The sequence below is a fragment of the Arvicola amphibius genome, chromosome 9 (genome assembly GCF_903992535.2).
Source record: "Arvicola amphibius chromosome 9, mArvAmp1.2, whole genome shotgun sequence".
Lineage (NCBI taxonomy): Eukaryota > Metazoa > Chordata > Mammalia > Rodentia > Cricetidae > Arvicola > Arvicola amphibius.
In genome coordinates, this window is record NC_052055.2 from 26,597,408 (window position 1) to 26,613,453 (window position 16,046).

General features: G+C 46.7%; 1 protein-coding gene across 1 annotated transcript in view; it reads left to right on the top strand.

Moving 5' to 3' along the window:
* Tg (thyroglobulin) overlaps nucleotides 1-16,046 on the top strand; it is a 181,321-nt gene that overhangs the window by 6,127 nt on the left and 159,148 nt on the right. Inside the window, 9 exon segments of the mRNA XM_038341990.1 lie at nucleotides 3,633-3,739; nucleotides 4,405-4,548; nucleotides 4,710-4,895; nucleotides 8,294-9,391; nucleotides 10,334-10,921; nucleotides 11,919-12,158; nucleotides 14,662-14,799; nucleotides 15,187-15,264; nucleotides 15,803-15,915. Coding sequence (XP_038197918.1) covers nucleotides 3,633-3,739; nucleotides 4,405-4,548; nucleotides 4,710-4,895; nucleotides 8,294-9,391; nucleotides 10,334-10,921; nucleotides 11,919-12,158; nucleotides 14,662-14,799; nucleotides 15,187-15,264; nucleotides 15,803-15,915 — 2,692 coding nt within the window.

Sequence of the window (16,046 nt, forward strand, 5' to 3'; positions counted from 1 at the left end):
GAGCCTCCTCAGTGTTCTCAGCTGGGAAATGGTCGCCTTTGCTCTGCTCTCCTGAGACTTCATTTATGAAATCACTGAGAACGCGCATTAGCCCAACTTGCTCATCTTCAGAGGATTCTTGTTTACCACCCAATTTCAGAAAAGGGAGGTCAGGTTCTTCCTCCAGCTGTTAATGATTTGCTTAATGGGGAGCAGAGAAGCATTAGGCAGCCCGGCTCTCTGAATGCTCATCTAGTCTGCACAGGCATCATGGATTCATGCCCAAATGAATGCTAACTGCATCCAAAGGAGTTTTCTAGATTGCAGCTTTAACACAGGCATAACTAGAGAGTCTGGTCTCTGGCACATAGCCAAGAAACCTGGAAGGCATCACTAAAAACCATAGTAAGCTTTAGAGATGTACAGAAACTAGTTCACGTGTCTGTGTTTACGTGACTTGTTTCTCTTCCCCCACAGCAGATGGCACAGTGTCTTGCCTACAGTAGGTCTACAATCCCAATTTAGACAGTACATAGATGGATCAAAGACATTAGCAGGGACAGTGTGAGACTGAGTCTCAGTTCACAGCTACTGCCACCAGAGGGCAGTCTAGTTAAACAGAAGAGTTGAGAATCAAGTATTCATTGTTAAGGCAAACAAAAATATTCAGTTCTGAAATGGGATTCTTTTCACTTTTTTGTGTAAGTAAGCATATCTTTGAGCAAATTCTGGCCTGGCAAGGTCATGGGAATGATTGATTAATGAAAACCCAGGGGTAAAAAAGAATCTCCTGTTACTTTGTAAATCTGGCTGCCCCAGACCCAGTGACTCCTTTAGGCCAATGGAAGGAACTGTGGAATCCACATGGAATAGGCTCACCTGGGGCTGACAGATAAGCAATGGGTAATTTTGTTTTACTGTGTGTCCTTGATATTGCCTTAAGCAGGGTCAGGGAGTGGAGTGAGGATTCGAGTTTAAAAGGCATTGTGTAAACACCACCAGATTTCAGACTTTAAAAAGCCCGGGATAGGGAAGAGCAGAATGGGTACTGGGGGTCCATCCTAAGTTCCAGGTTCAGTTCAGAGAGAGAGGATGGTTGCTTCATCTAGAAGAAGAGATGGGAGGGAGGCATGCTAGGGAGATGGAGCTGTAGGAGACATATTTATTCCACAGAACTTTGGAATGTGGGGAAGAAACATCTGCAGGAAAGAGAGAGGAACGAGGGAACTCCATTCTGAGCAGATGGCTGAAAATGTGTTTGGTAGGGAAAAGCCACAATCTGGCCTTGTGAAAGTCAATCTGAGGAGATGTCCTTGCAGAAGTGGCATAAATAATTGACTTGATGCCAGGGGATTTAGAATCCTGAGACCTGGGGGCAGCTCGTTTTCTAAAGCCCCGTGAGGTCTTACTGCTCTGTTCTAGGGGACTCGGGCTTGAACTTGGCTATTGTAGGTCTACTTTCCCCCTGGGGAAGAGCTATTTCTCATTGTAGTGATTGGGCCAGAAACTTAGGAGCCACATGGTAACTGTAAGTAGCTCTGCTGGTTCTTCTTTCTGCTCCATCGTCTTTATGGCCACAGCCCAGTCACAGCCGCAGGACTCAGTCTTGTTCCAAACTCGAAGCATGGCTGGTGCCATTGTCAAGGTTTTAGTGATTTGTGTTAAGATTCTTTTATCAACCCTTATTATTAATTGCAGTGCTTATCCTGGCTGTTCAGCAGGAAGCCTCACCTCAAGTGCCCTAGCACATTGTCCTGTGGAAAGAGTCAAGAGCACCTTAACACATCCTAAAGCACTATTGTAGGTGGAATATGGAAGGCTAGGAGGAACTCCTCACAGACAGATCATCTGGTCACCTTCAAGGCCACCTATGGTGATCACTTTGACTTGGGTACCTAGCTAAGCTGTGCATGACCCTCTCTTAAGGACTACCCGCGCCAGTGCAGGAGAGAGTCAGCACATTGTTAATTTATTAGGCTCTTAGTTGCAGATTAGGTTTCTGGAGGCCTGCCCAAGGGAAAGGTTAGAGAACCTGAGGGTGCAGAGAGAGTGTTGCAAGGGAGACAGAGGCATGGGGACACTCTGCAAAGAGCGGAACTAGAGGTCTGTCATCCAGACTCCACAGGGTTTGGTGACACTCTGCAACAACAGGGCTGGAGACCCATCATCCAGACTCCATGGGGCTTCCTTTGTTATCCCTCTAAGTCTGGGTTGGCCCAGTCTGAGCATAAACGCAGAGACGCTGTCATTTGTCTTTTGAAGAGCAGGGCTCAACAAATAGAAGCAACTATTTTACTATCATTGCCACTTTTACAACCAAATTGTCCCAGTTTCCAGGAAATAGACTTTTGAAAATTCTGTCTCCTCTCTCTGTAGAAACAAGACAAAGAGAGTTTTTTCATTTCTACTTTTGCACCCCACTTATGAGAGCACCCTCTTCCACATAACCCACTAACCCACAATAGTAGACAAGGAGCATGGACACCCATCTGTGATTTGATAGCCCTTTCGTGTGTTTGTAAAGCAAACTTAGCCTGTGGACTCTAGAGTAACCTCAGTTAAGGAACCAGCTGGTAGAATGCTCAGAACGTCCACTCGAGTTACTAATACTTGTGTCTCGTGATCCCCCTATATTGCCTTCCAGAGCTGGCTTTCCATGGTAATGATCTTATTATGTATATTTGTTGTTTTATACCTGCCCCTTTTGAGTGATGTTCCCTTTTTGTTCGTGTATAAGTATCACCCTCATCTGTCATATTTTATACAGTTTGGGGGTTTCTATAATTCACTTAGTTTCTCTGCCATTAGATATGCAGGTAGCTTTTAGTATTTTGCTAGAGGGTGCTATGTAGTAATAGACCTATTGATTGATTGATTGATTGATTGCAGAGAATGACTTACTATGCATATTTTCAGACATAGGTAGAAACACTCACTTGAATGTAGCATACTAGTTACATAGGACACAGAAAAAAAGATCCTGTTATTGTATAAAGAAAAATTCTCTCCTGACTACGTCATTGCCCAGGGAAGGAGCTTCTCAATTCAACTCATAGTACTTTAGTCTCCTCACATGCAAAGATGGGGGTCCAGCACATGGGCTCTGTGTAACATTTATCAGCTAGGGCATGGTAAAGACGAGCATTCCTTCAGCTGACAGAAAGAAATGGTGAAATCATTTGGATTTTGCGGAGTTTAATGATAGTACAGAAACATCACCTTCTGACAGATCTCCTGTAATAAAATCCAGATCTTTCTTTGCAAGCTCTTGGAAACTGTAAAAAGTCCTGGAAGCTGTTGCTTTCACAAAACGAGACCATCTGCAGCCTGTCATATACCTGTGATGGGAGCCCAGCCTTTGAACTTCGCAGTTACTCTACTGGAGAAGCGACATAGTGCTTACTCGTGACTTGTCTTCTTTTTGGTCCTCCAAGACATGTGTGTGGACAAATTGGTCAAACACCACCCTTAAGGAAAAGAGATAATTGGTAGATGATAGCTAAGCATAGTCTAACCTTGCTCTGGCTAACTTAACCCAGTGTAGGAAAGAGCCACCAGCACAGTCTCCTTGTAGAGGACTCTGCCACATTGATTTGGATTGAGGATGACTTGTCTTTTATGAAACGGTGACCATACCTCTTCCTGTCGGTCAGGTTTCCAGATGCGTTTGTGACCTTCAGTTCCTTCCGGAGCAGGTTCCCTGAAGTGTCTGGGTACTGTTACTGTTCCGACAGCCAGGGGCGGGAGCTGGCTGAGACAGGTAACCAGCCACACTTCTGGCAATGGGAAGGGATCGACTGTAATTCTTGGACTCTAGTGCCTAAGGCAGAAATAGCACTGGCTTTCCACATCCTTGGTAGGTTGATATGGGTGCAGAAGAGGACCCAGCCTTAGCTAGTTTTTAATCTGTGGTACCTCTGCTGAAACTTCTGCCTGCTCATATGGGTGCCATTGTGAAAGAGATGCCCACCTCGCTGTGTGGCAAGTGGAAGACAGGGCAGGTTATCAGCCTAATTCTATAGCTGCCCTCCTCTGCGCTGTCAAACACCTGCACAGCTGCACACAGCAGTCCTGCTTTGTGAACTCTTAGAGTATTATTCCAGGTATGTCCAACCTACGGCCCAGGGGCTGCATTAGGCTTCATATGGCCAAGGATAACTATGGATGTGGCCCTATGAAAATCACAAAAAGATACTCAAAAATGCTGCCACTATTTTCATTGGTATTTGTCACTCTGTGGCCTGGTTTTTGAGGATGCACTTTGTAGGTGATGAGAACTTACAGTGTCTAAAGGATGGACATGTCCCGACCCATGTATAACGCTGCTGGTATAGACTCTAGCCGTTTGACATTGGTCAGCTCAGTCATATTCGAGCTTGCTTTCCCGAGGAGCCCGTCCCTGAAATGCTGTCTGAATTTGCTCAGGTTTGGAGCTGTTACTGGATGAAATTTATGACACCATTTTTGCTGGCCTAGACGGAGCTTCCACTTTCACTCAAAGCACCATGTACCGGATATTGCAGAGACGCTTTCTGGCCATTCAATTAGTCATCTCTGGCAGATTTCGATGTAAGTAACTAGCTAGTAACAGCCGTGCACTTCTGCTGTAGAACCACTGGGCCTTGGGTCCCTTCCATCTAAACCAAAGTTTAGAGATAGAACTTGAGGGCAGCAAACATCCAAGCAGGCTCAGACCTTACCCATACATGTTGTCGTGTGGTCTCTTCTAGGCCCCAGCAAGTGTGAAGTAGAGCGGTTTGCTGCCACCAGCTTTGGTCACCCATACATCCCAAGATGCCAGAGAAATGGGGGCTACCAAGCAGTACAGTGCCAGACAGGAGGGCTGTGTTGGTGTGTGGATGCCCAGGGGAGAGAGATCCCTGGCACTCAGCAGCAAGGGCAGCCACCATCTTGTGGTAAGTTTCCTCTCAGGGTGAACGTTCTGCTCTGCTCAGAGCCTGTTACCACCACCAACCAACTGCTAACTCAATGTCCCCCAGAGGTCTGTCAAACTGTAGTTAACTGAAGTCAGTCTGCTGCTATTAACTTACAGTGGGTTTTTTGTCTTGTGTCAGACACAGTTACGTGTGATAGGACCTAACACACCAGGGGACTCATAGGTAACCAAAAAAGAAAAGAGAACTATGTTCATGTGCCGTGGGAGGAGTGTATGCAGGCAGCTGACGGAGCACCAAGGGGCAGTTTAATTCTGATTCAAAGCACTGAGGAAGGCTTCATGGATGAGGGACAGTTTCTCAGAGTGTCCTTAGCAAAGGAACTTTCTATATGCTCTCAATCTACAAGGATGGTGGAGAGACACTGTTGGAGTATGGAGCACACTTTGTGACTCTGGGAAAGGCAGGAGGGAATGACACTCTGCAGCCCTTCACCTAACCAAGGCTTGGGCTTCATGCTAGAGGGAAGGGAGCCTGGTGTGAGGCTCATCTTGGGAAGGCCTAGTGGGCTGAGTGTGTGGAGTATGTGCCCTCAAGCAGTGTTAGGGAAGCCATCTAGTTAAGAGTGCTACCTGCTCTTCCAAAGGTCCTGAGTTAAACTCCCAGCACCCTCATGGTGGCTCACAACCATTGTAATGAGATCTGGTGGCCTATTGAGGAAGAGACCTGGTCAGTTGTTCTCATGAACTTAGACGATGAAACCCAGTATGGACAAGTTCAACAGAATTGCCATATACAGGCTGCCCATGCATGCTTCAGCATTGCCAGGGCATAAATTTCATTTCACTTTCAATTTCAGTGTTAGGGGAGCAGATGGAAGAAGCCCTGGACCTGAGATAAGGCAGACAATTAGAAAGTCACCTCAATGTCCTTAGGAAAGATAGAGGTGAGGTCAGGACCTCTTAAGGCTCTTGTCACAAAATACCACAAAGTGTAAGTCCCTTACAACAATTACAGCTCACTCAGTAGCTTGAAGGTCTGGAGGCTGGAAGTTTGAAATGTTGGTGGGATCAGAGTCTATTCTTCTGCAGGCTCCATTAGAAGCCTCTCTTGACTCCCAGCTCTGGCAAAGGCCACCCTCATCTCAGGCAAAGACACTTGCAGTGACATTTCTGCTAAAGTAGCACATTCTGTGGATCTGAGAAGAAAGATGTGTCTTGAAAGGACATTATTCTACTTGGTGTGCTAAGGAAAAAGGCGGGCAGATGCAAACCTTAGCATTGTCGTGGGGCATCTCAGTAAGGCCCCAAGGATGGGAACGGTGTGATTACTGTGGAGGGGAGAAATCCAGGATGACATGGGCTTCCAAGATGGGAGCTAAGCCGTGAAACAGTGAAGAAAGAACTCAAAACTCATGGCTTCTACTTAGATATTAATGTTGATTCAATGAGTCCCATCAAGTCCTTCAACTTCTTCCTTTGACAGTTTAGACATTCTTTGTATTGTTTGGTGAGTGTGCAGATGTCATAAAAGCAACGTTTAGGCCAGGTAGTAGTGATACACACCTTTAATCTCAGCACTTGGAAAGCAGAGACAGGCAGATCTCTGTGAGTTCGAAGCCAGCCCTGTCTACAGAGTGGGTTCCAGAACAGGTTACAAAGCTGCATAGAAAGAAACTGTCTTGAAAAACAAAGACAACGACAAAGAGAAATGTTTAAAGCCTCGCCTTGGAATCATTTATTGCCATCACCCAGCCGCATGAGAACCTAGAAAATATTGGGCCCTGCAGTCATCGGGTGGAAATGAAGAATCAGAGCTTTCCAAGTTAGAGCAGGAACTCTGCTGAATGCATCGGTGGGTCTTGGACTTTCACTCTTTCTCACTGTCTTTAGTAGCAGGTACTTAACAAATGCGTGGAGGGCTTGGGCTCTCAGTGTAGAAGGGGAAGTGAAGCCAGGCACCCACTTCCTCCAAGTCTCCTGTGACGTCAGTTACAGGACACCATGGCCTCACCGAGGGATCTGCTCAGTTTTGTAGGTTGCCAGCATGCATGCGCGAGCGCGTGCACACACACACACACACACACACACACACACACAAACACCTACACAAGCAACGTGTTCCAGTTCTTTTTTTTGTTGTTGTTGTTGCCTGGTGATGATGGGAAATTGGCTGCCTTCCTTCTTGGCATCTGATTGAATCACAAGGAAAGAATTACTTCTGCAAGTTGAGAGTGGGGTGGTGGTTTAGAAGGTTCCCTGAGATCTGTGGATTTATGGAGGAGAATGGAACTTGCTTACGTCCTCCTCTGTGAGCAGAGCCGGATGTCGTCTGAGTTCTGTTTGTCCCTCCCAAGGGCACTTTTGTAGACTGTCCTGGCTATGCACAGGGTTGACTGAGTCAATCACCTTCTTTACTAGTAATTTCACAGAAAGATCCAAAAGCCCCAAAATGTACTTTTTCAGTTAGCATTTCAGTATTACAATATAGAAAATAAGGCGACAATGAAATATGCTGTGTTTTTAATATTACATTATCACAGTACAACAAGGTACTTCTATGAAGCACTGCTGGCATTGCTGGTAGAGGTCTCATTCTGAAAGGGACTGTAAACTGGAGAAGGCCACACCCAGGAGGAATTAGAGTCTCAGAAAGAACGTATGGTGAGGCATTAAAAGTCCATTGAGAATTCCAGCGAGAGAAAGCTGGGAAGCAGTGGCTTAGCAGCACAAATAGGACTTTGTTAGCAAGCAGGGCTCCTGAGGCTGCCAGAATCAATAGCTATGAAGTGGGTGCCTTGAGCAGCAGAAATCTGTTTTCACGCTGGAACTCAGAAGTCAAGGTGTGGGCAGGGATATCCATATCCCTTCAGAATCGGATAATTGGTGATTTCTGGTGTTCCTCGGCTTCATGGCTGCATCTATCACTCCAGTCTGTGGGTCTCGACCCTCACAGGGCCTCTTTCCCATGTCTCTTCTTATAGGCACAACAGCCATTGGATTCCTATCCCACCCTAGTCTAGATGACTTAATTACAGCTACCAAAAGTGCTTTTGATTCACAGTCAAGGGACCCCATCTAGACAAAAAAATGTTTTCAGGGGGACATTATTCAGACCAATGCAAGTGTGGCCAGGTTTTCAGAAAATGGGCTGGTGTCTCATAGATTTGCTGTAGAAAACCATTGGTCTGGTGAGAGGTGTCTGAGTGGTTATGAAGACAGGAATAGTCATGCTCAAAATTAGCCCTATGGAGGCTACTCGAGACAGAAGGGAAGACATAAGTGGATACAGAAAAGAAAATGGTCCACAAGGCAGTATGAGCTTTTGGTGTCTTACCAGTAGAGGCATGGGGGCACGATAGAGGGAGGGTTCTTGGGACCACTTGCTCTAATAACTATATTCTTAATTGTTTCACTTAGCTGGAGATCAGTCATGTGCCTCAGAAAGGCAGCAAGCCTTGTCTAGGCTCTACTTTGGAACCCCAGGCTACATCAGCCAGCAGGACCTGTTGTCTTCTGAGGACAGGCAGGTCCCTGACGGTGGTACCACACTGGCCTCATCCTGCCCACCTACAATCAAGGAACTCTTCGTTAACTCTGGGCTTCTCCGCTCTATGGCTGTGGGGCAGTACCAACAGCTTTCTGCATCAGGAAGTCTACTTAGAGAAGCCATCAGAGCAATTTTCCCCTCCCGAGAGCTGGCTGGACTCGCCCTCCAGTTCACCACCAACCCTAAGCGGCTCCAGCAAAACCTCTTTGGAGGGACATTTTTGGTGAATGCTGCCCAGTTTAACTTGTCAGGAGCCCTTGGTACAAGAGGCACGTTTAACTTCAGTCACTTTTTCCAGCAGCTTGGTCTCCCAGGCTTCCAAGTTAGAGACAGGGCAACTGATCTAGCCAAGCTACTCCCTGTGGGGTTGGACTCTAATTCTAACCTAGACACTCTCCGTGTCTCTGACAAGACAGTTGCTCTGAATAAACCAGTTGTGGGTACCTTTGGCTTCAAAGTCAACCTACAAGATAACCAAAATGCCTTAAGATTCCTTGCTTCTCTCCTGGAGCTTCCAGAATTCCTGATCTTCTTGCAGCGTGCTGTTTCTGTGCCCGAAGATGTAGCGAGGGACTTAGGGGATGTGATGGAAATGGCGTTCAGTGCTCAGACTTGTGGATGGACGCCTGGAAGGCTCTTTGTCCCATCATGCACTGCCGGAGGAAGCTATGAGGATATCCAGTGCTATGCTGGAGAATGCTGGTGTGTGGATTCCCGAGGCAAAGAACTCGATGGCTCAAGAGTCAGAGGTGGACGCCCCAGGTGCCCCACCGAGTGTGAGAAGCAGCGAGCTCAGCTGCAAAGCCTTGCAAGCAGTCAGCCAGCTGGCTCCAGCTTCTTTGTCCCTTCATGTACGAGTGAGGGGTATTTCCTGCCTGTCCAGTGCTTCAACTCAGAATGTTACTGTGTCAATGCTGAAGGTCAGGCTATTCCTGGTACTCAAAGTACAATTGGTGAACCCAAGCAATGTAAGTCTGTTGGATATTTAATTAACAAATTCTTTTTTTTGGACATCTTTTTTTAAAAGATTTTATTTATTATGTATACAGTGTTCTGTCTGCATGTACATCTGCAGGTCGGAAGAGGGCACCAGATCTCATTACAGATGGTTGTGAGCCACCATGTGGTTGCTGGGTCTTGAACTCAGGACCTCTGGAAGAGTAGACACTGCTCTTAACCTCTGAGCCATCTCTCCAGCCCCCTTAACAAATTCTTGAGTCTCTATTTAGATCAGAACCTAATACATTGTAAGAAACTGAGTTTGCTCATGACTAAGGAATAAACTTCAGTCAATAGACTAATTAGTTGCTTTAGCTAAGCATTATCCATGGAGACCTAGACACTATTAGTCATTCTAATGAGCTCATAGAGACTTTTGCTTGTAATTAAGAAAGTACACATACATGGGCTGAGAAGATGGCTCAACCGTAAAGTGCTTGCTGCATAGGCATATGGGTCTGAGTTTGCATCCACTTAAAATCATGCTGAGCAATGCACATTTGTATCCCCAGTGCTGTGGGCAGGGGGAGATGGGAGTAAGTGGACCCGGGACTGGAGCTCACTGGCCAGACAGTCTATCTAAATCAGAAAGCTTCAAGTTCAGTGAGAGATTGTGTATACAAAAGTAAGACAGAGAATGATTGGGGAAGACACCTGACATCAGCCCCTGGCCTACAATATTCACAAATGTGCTTAAACACACACACATACATAAACACATAAAACCCATACGACAGGACATATACATTTCTGTGGCTCCGGTCAGATCAGTAGGTGGGCTAGCCACCAAATTGGATGTCACTCAAGAACTTAGGACAATTGCAGTTTCTGCGACTTACCATTAAGCAGTCACCTTGACCCTTCTGGATCATTCAATTTATTAAATATCTACCCATATTATTCTTCTCCAGGTCCCAGTGTCTGCCAGTTACAAGCTGAACGAGCTTTCCTTGGAGCGGTGCAGGTCCTGCTCTCCAACCTCAGCATGCTGGCCTCTCAGTCCAGTGTTTATATCCCTCAGTGCAGTGCCAGTGGGCAGTGGAGGCGTGTGCAGTGCAACGGACCCCCTGAACAGATCTTTGAGTGGTATGAACGATGGGACGCACGGAACAGTGATGGTCAGGAAATGACCCCAGCCACAACGCTAATGAAGATCTTGAGCTCTACAGGAGCAGCTTCCAGAAACTTCAGTCTCTTTCTTCAAAGTCTCTATGAGGCTGGCCAGCAAAGCATCTTCCCAGTGCTGGCACAGTACCCTTCCCTTCAAGATGTCCCAGAGTTAGTGCTGGAGGGAGTCCCGACTCAGCCCGGGGAGAATGTTCTCCTGGATCCATACGTCTTTTGGCAGATCCTAAATGGCCAGCTCAGCCACTACCCAGGGCCCTACACAGACTTCAGCATGCCTTTAGCACACCTCAACCTCAGGAGCTGCTGGTGTGTGGATGAGATTGGTCAGGAACTGGATGGGACTCGGAACGAGCCAGGCAAGAGCCCAACATGTGAGTTAACTCATGTAGAGAGCCAATTTCATATTTTCTTTGAAAAGGCTTTCTGGTGGGAAAGCCTCCATAGGAGCGGGTCACTTCTGGGAACTGTGGCAACACTTATATGTCCATTCACCCTCCCGTCTGTATATCTGTACACCCAAGCAGCCATCTACCCACTTTCCATAGCTGTCCATCTAGGTGGTCCAGATATATCAATGTTCATAGGACGAGATTCTCTGGCAATTCTGAATCAGCAGTTCAGTGAGGAATTTGCTCAAGTTATATGATTTCTGCAGGCCTCGGTTTCTCATCTATCATTATGGTATCCAGGTTAATTGTCAATTTGGCACCACCTGGAATTATATTGGAAAAAAAAAATCTCAACTGAGGAAATGTGTAGTTCATATTGGCCAATGGATATGTCTTTGGGGGTATTTTCTTGCTTGTTAATTGATCTATTAGTGCCTAGCCCACTATAGGTAATACCATTCCTTAGGTAGATAGATGGTACTAAACTATATTAAAACACTACTAGCTAAGCATAGGTTACTTGCTAGGAACCAAGCAAAACTCTCCCTGACTCCTGTTGCACTTCTTTGGCTGTGCAAAGAACAAAGAAGTTCTTTGGTCAGAAGTAATACTGCATGAAATATCAGGACTACCTTCATGTCCCTGTTGCGTTTCTGTTTCAACTTCCCCCAGTGATGGGCTGTGGCCAGAACTGTGAGCCAAATAAATCCTTTCTTCCCTATATTGTTCTTTAATGAGGACAGTACAGCAACAGAAATGAAACTTGGATGCCTGGGAGCAAGCATCTTCTTAGACTAGTACCCGGATTCAATGAGATCCTTCGAATGTACTTAGCACAAGCCTGGCATGGTGTGAACAATGCATCCCTAATCTCCTTCGGGTTCCTCCATGAATGCTGAGCGAATGAGGCTGAGGAGACAAAGTAAAGGGAGCTGGGCTTGGTGACTAAATATACCTGTGATTCTTTTCATGGCCCTAGGTCCTGGCCCCTGTGAGGAAATAAAACTTCGTGCCCTGAAGTTCATTAAGGAAACGGAAGAGATTGTCTCCGCCTCCAATGGTTCTTCATTTCCTCTGGGAGAGAGTTTTTTAGTAGCCAAGGGAATCCAGCTGACCAGTGATGAGCTTGGCCTTCCTCCTCTCTACCCATCCCGGGAGGCTTTCTCTGAGAAGTTTCTACGTGGGGGTGAATACGCCATTCGTTTGGCTGCTCAGTCCAGTGAGTGTTGGGTTGACGGTTCTCACTCCATTTCTTTGGGGGAAGCAAGAGCTTGCTTCTGACTCTCCTGGACTTGACTTGGGCTGCCAGGTTCCTGGAAAGGCAGAGTGGCTCTGTGACTCTAGGCAAAACTTTTCCTAAAGGATCCATGATACTTCGGCAGAGATGCTACCTGCAGCCCTCATAAAACCACAGTTCTGTTGTTAAAAGGCTCTGTGTGCTCTCAAGCCTTGGCCTGTCTTAAAGCCTTGTCTGAGTTCCTCTCCTTTCTCAGTGGGGTTCTGGGCTGTCCACCTTCTGGACAACAATTTATGTGACATAAATCAGAGAGAATACCCTGCAACAATCTGGACTCTCCCTGTCTTCCTCTCATGACACCTGATGCTGGCTTGGGAGTGGTGTCTTTATTTTAACCCCCAGAGAAGGATCTCACAGATCAGTCTGTTTGCTGCCTCCTCCCCTCTCCCCACCAGACAACTGTTCAAAGCACCAAGCCTTGCTCACCTTCCTCTACACCCATGACCCACTCATCACTCACCTTGATGCTTTTTTTTCTCTGCCCAGAGTCCACCTTCCTCATTTCCTCAGAAATCTGGGGGCATCTGCTTTTCACAGGAAAGCAGTTATTTCAAATCCTGTGCCCAGATGGACGCTGATGTGCTGTGGGGACAAGTGGTTTTGGCAGCCCTGTAGTTTGGGCCATTTTGATCCGCGCAGAAGGCAGAGGAGCTGCCGATACATAATGTGTCACCGTGTGGCAGGGTGACATTTGTAAAAAGGGTAGAGTCCAGACAGGACAAAAGGATGGGAGAGAAACACAGCTCTGTAAAGGGTAGCAGGAACCTAGGGTGAGGATGTGGGAGATCCAGGCCTGGCGACCATGAGCTCCAGCCATTACACACTTCTTTTTGACCTTTTTTCATGCATGTATACATGACAATACTTACTTCAATCTCCCCCCTCGCTGTCCCTTCCCTTTCTTTCCTCCATTTGTTCCATTTTTGCTAGTCTTATATATGCTAGGGCCTTTTATGTGCTAGGTAATTAGTCTTCCACTGAGCCACACCCCCAGTTCTTTTCTAAAACAACAACAAAAAAATAATTTTGAGACAGCATCTCACTAAGTTTCCTAGCCTGACCCTGTAGCTCTGGTTGGTCTCCAACTTGAGATCCTCTGGCTTCTGCTTCCTGAAAAGCTGGGATTACATCATGCCTAGTTCAGTTGTCTCTTGGGTGTACATTATGAGCCAGGTTCTGTTCTTCATGTAAAAAAAAAAAAAACATGGAACTCTGTACCAAGGATTCCAAATGTAAGCCCAGACGAGGAACCCATACACAAACTCGATCAGTGCATGTCAAATGTGTTGCATGGCAGTGAGTGTTGAGCAGAGGAGCCATGCCGGGGAAGGAGAGCTGTAGTATGTCAACCACATGTGGTCAAACCCTTCCTTCCCTGTCCTGTTGTGAGACTGTGGTTCAGTAGTTACCTGTCTACTCAGTTTTGCCACTGCTCAGATTATATGCTAATATCTCAAGGGGCCATGGAAATGGTCCAGCTAATTCTTTCTAGGCATGTCCAACATGCATCTCTGTGGGCTACATGTGTCTCAGGATAATTAAACCTTAAACTTACTCAAGGCACTATGGGACACATCTGTGATTTTGCTTTTCTAACTCAACTGTGTGGTTCTTGAGACTGAACTTTGTAGATGACAATGTCGTGGCCATGCCAAAATGCTGACACACACCTGGTATACAACATACCTTTGGATGCCCATGTATTGCGGGGTATTTGTACACTGTGTGAAGGTGTATTGTTGCGATTGGTATAATGAAAAGCTGAATGACCAATACCTAGGCAGGAAGGATAAGTGAAACTTTAGAGCAGAGAGAGGTAGGAGGAGGAATCTAGGAGGGGGGCAGGAACATAGAGAGAAAACAGGAAGCACAAGCTGGAAGAGAGGTAACACCACATGATAGAACGTAGATTAATATAAATGGGTTCATTTAAGTTATAAGAGCTAGTTAGGAACAAGCCCTAAGCTATAGGCCAAGATTTCATAATTAATAAGAAGACTCTCTGGATTGTTTTTCTTTTGTTTTGGTTGTTGTTATTGTTGGTGTGTGTGTGTGTGTGTGTGTGTGTGTGTTTGTTGGCAGCCCAAAGAAAAATCTTACTATACCCATGACTCTTCTCTAGAGTCAAGTGCATGCCATGGATACGAAGCCACCCACCAGCTTCACCACTCTCCATGATGTTACCACACAGAGCTGTAGAGAGTCCTCCCAGTGCAGTCTGGGGCTTATTTTCATAGGGGGATCTGCGGAGTGTCTACTGGCTGGCCAAAAACTTAAGTGAAATTTCTGGTTAAATGTTTTTCAAGTTGTAAGAAGGCTGTCTTATATGTAAACAGGGGTGTGTTCAGAGGTGTGCGTGGTTTATCTCAGGACAGAGCCCACAAGGCAGCTGTCATATTCTGTGTTTTTCTTTCTGCATCTCTAGCATTGAATTTCTACCAGAGTCTCCGTGCTTCCCAGGGGGAGTCCGATGGAGCTGTCAGTCTTCTGTGGTCCGGGCCCTATGTACCACAGTGTGATAGTCTTGGAGGCTGGGAGCCTGTGCAGTGCCATCCTGGGACCGGTAAGGAGACTTAGAGAGGTCGAGTGAATACTTAGAGAAAAGAGCCACACAGCAGGAGGCAAGTGGTCCAGATTATTGGCCCCTCTTTAGCAACTAGGACAAACCCTTAGTTTCTCCACTACAAGCTGTCTCCCAGGTGTAAGGAAAGCAGGGACCTCCAGTCAGTGTGGGGTTGGAATGCTCATTGGCTCGGAATGTTGGATGCTAAGTCTTGTGACTGTGGACAGTGTCAGGAGGGGAGCCTAGGCCAGACAGATTACTTTGCTGGTGTTGCTATGAAGGTAAAAGAGAAGTTACTCACTGGGCACTTGGGAGAGTTCCTCACTGGGCACTTGGGAGAGTTCCCAGCATACTTGTGGAGCTTATGGGCTATGGATTATTTTCCAGGACAGTGCTGGTGTGTGGATGAGCGAGGAGAGTTCATGCCAGCCTCACTGACTGCACGCTCCTCACAGATGCCCCAGTGTAAGTAAAGCCCATGAGATTCTTTAATCTGGCCTATAGAATGGCCTTTATGCTGCTGGAGTCAGCTTGGTCATACAACTGAGCAGGATTCTGGGGTCTAGCTCTACAGAGCTGTCTCTGAGAATACCTTAGACACATTTTCTTACATCCCCAGGTCTGGGGCTCATGTTGACTTTGGGACATCCTTCTTGGTTCTCTCATTGGGGTGTACCCGGAAGAGCAAAGGATGGTGACAGGGTTTGACTTTGATCCCTGGGCCTTGGCTCCTGGGCAGCTCCAGCTACTGTGGTTATATCACTGCCTCACACATATTTCTGCAGCCCATGGAGGGTCACCCCTGAGGCATCAATAGCCCACTTGACCCCTCGCAGCCACCAACATACCCCACATGTGTCTCTGCTCCTGAACTTCAGCCTGCTTGTCCTGAGATTCTAGCTTTGTGGAACACACATCTACTGGTCTGAAGTCTGGGGTTATTTGGTGATACCCACCCCCCTTAACTCTATAGCCCTTTGTTCACAGCCTCTGTTTCCCACAGGCCCCACAAGCTGTGAGCTATCCCGAGCCAACGGGCTGCTTTCTGCATGGAAGCAGGCTGGACCCCAAGGAAACCCAGGTCCAGGAGATCTGTTCACCCCCACCTGCATACAGGTGAGCTTCTGTGGACTCAGGAAGGATAGAAGCAAGGAAGGTTCACTGACACTGGCTTCCTCTGACTAAAAGTGCATTTTCTAGATTTCTAGTTCGTTCTCTTTAGTACAAAACTCAGAGAGTCATGGGTG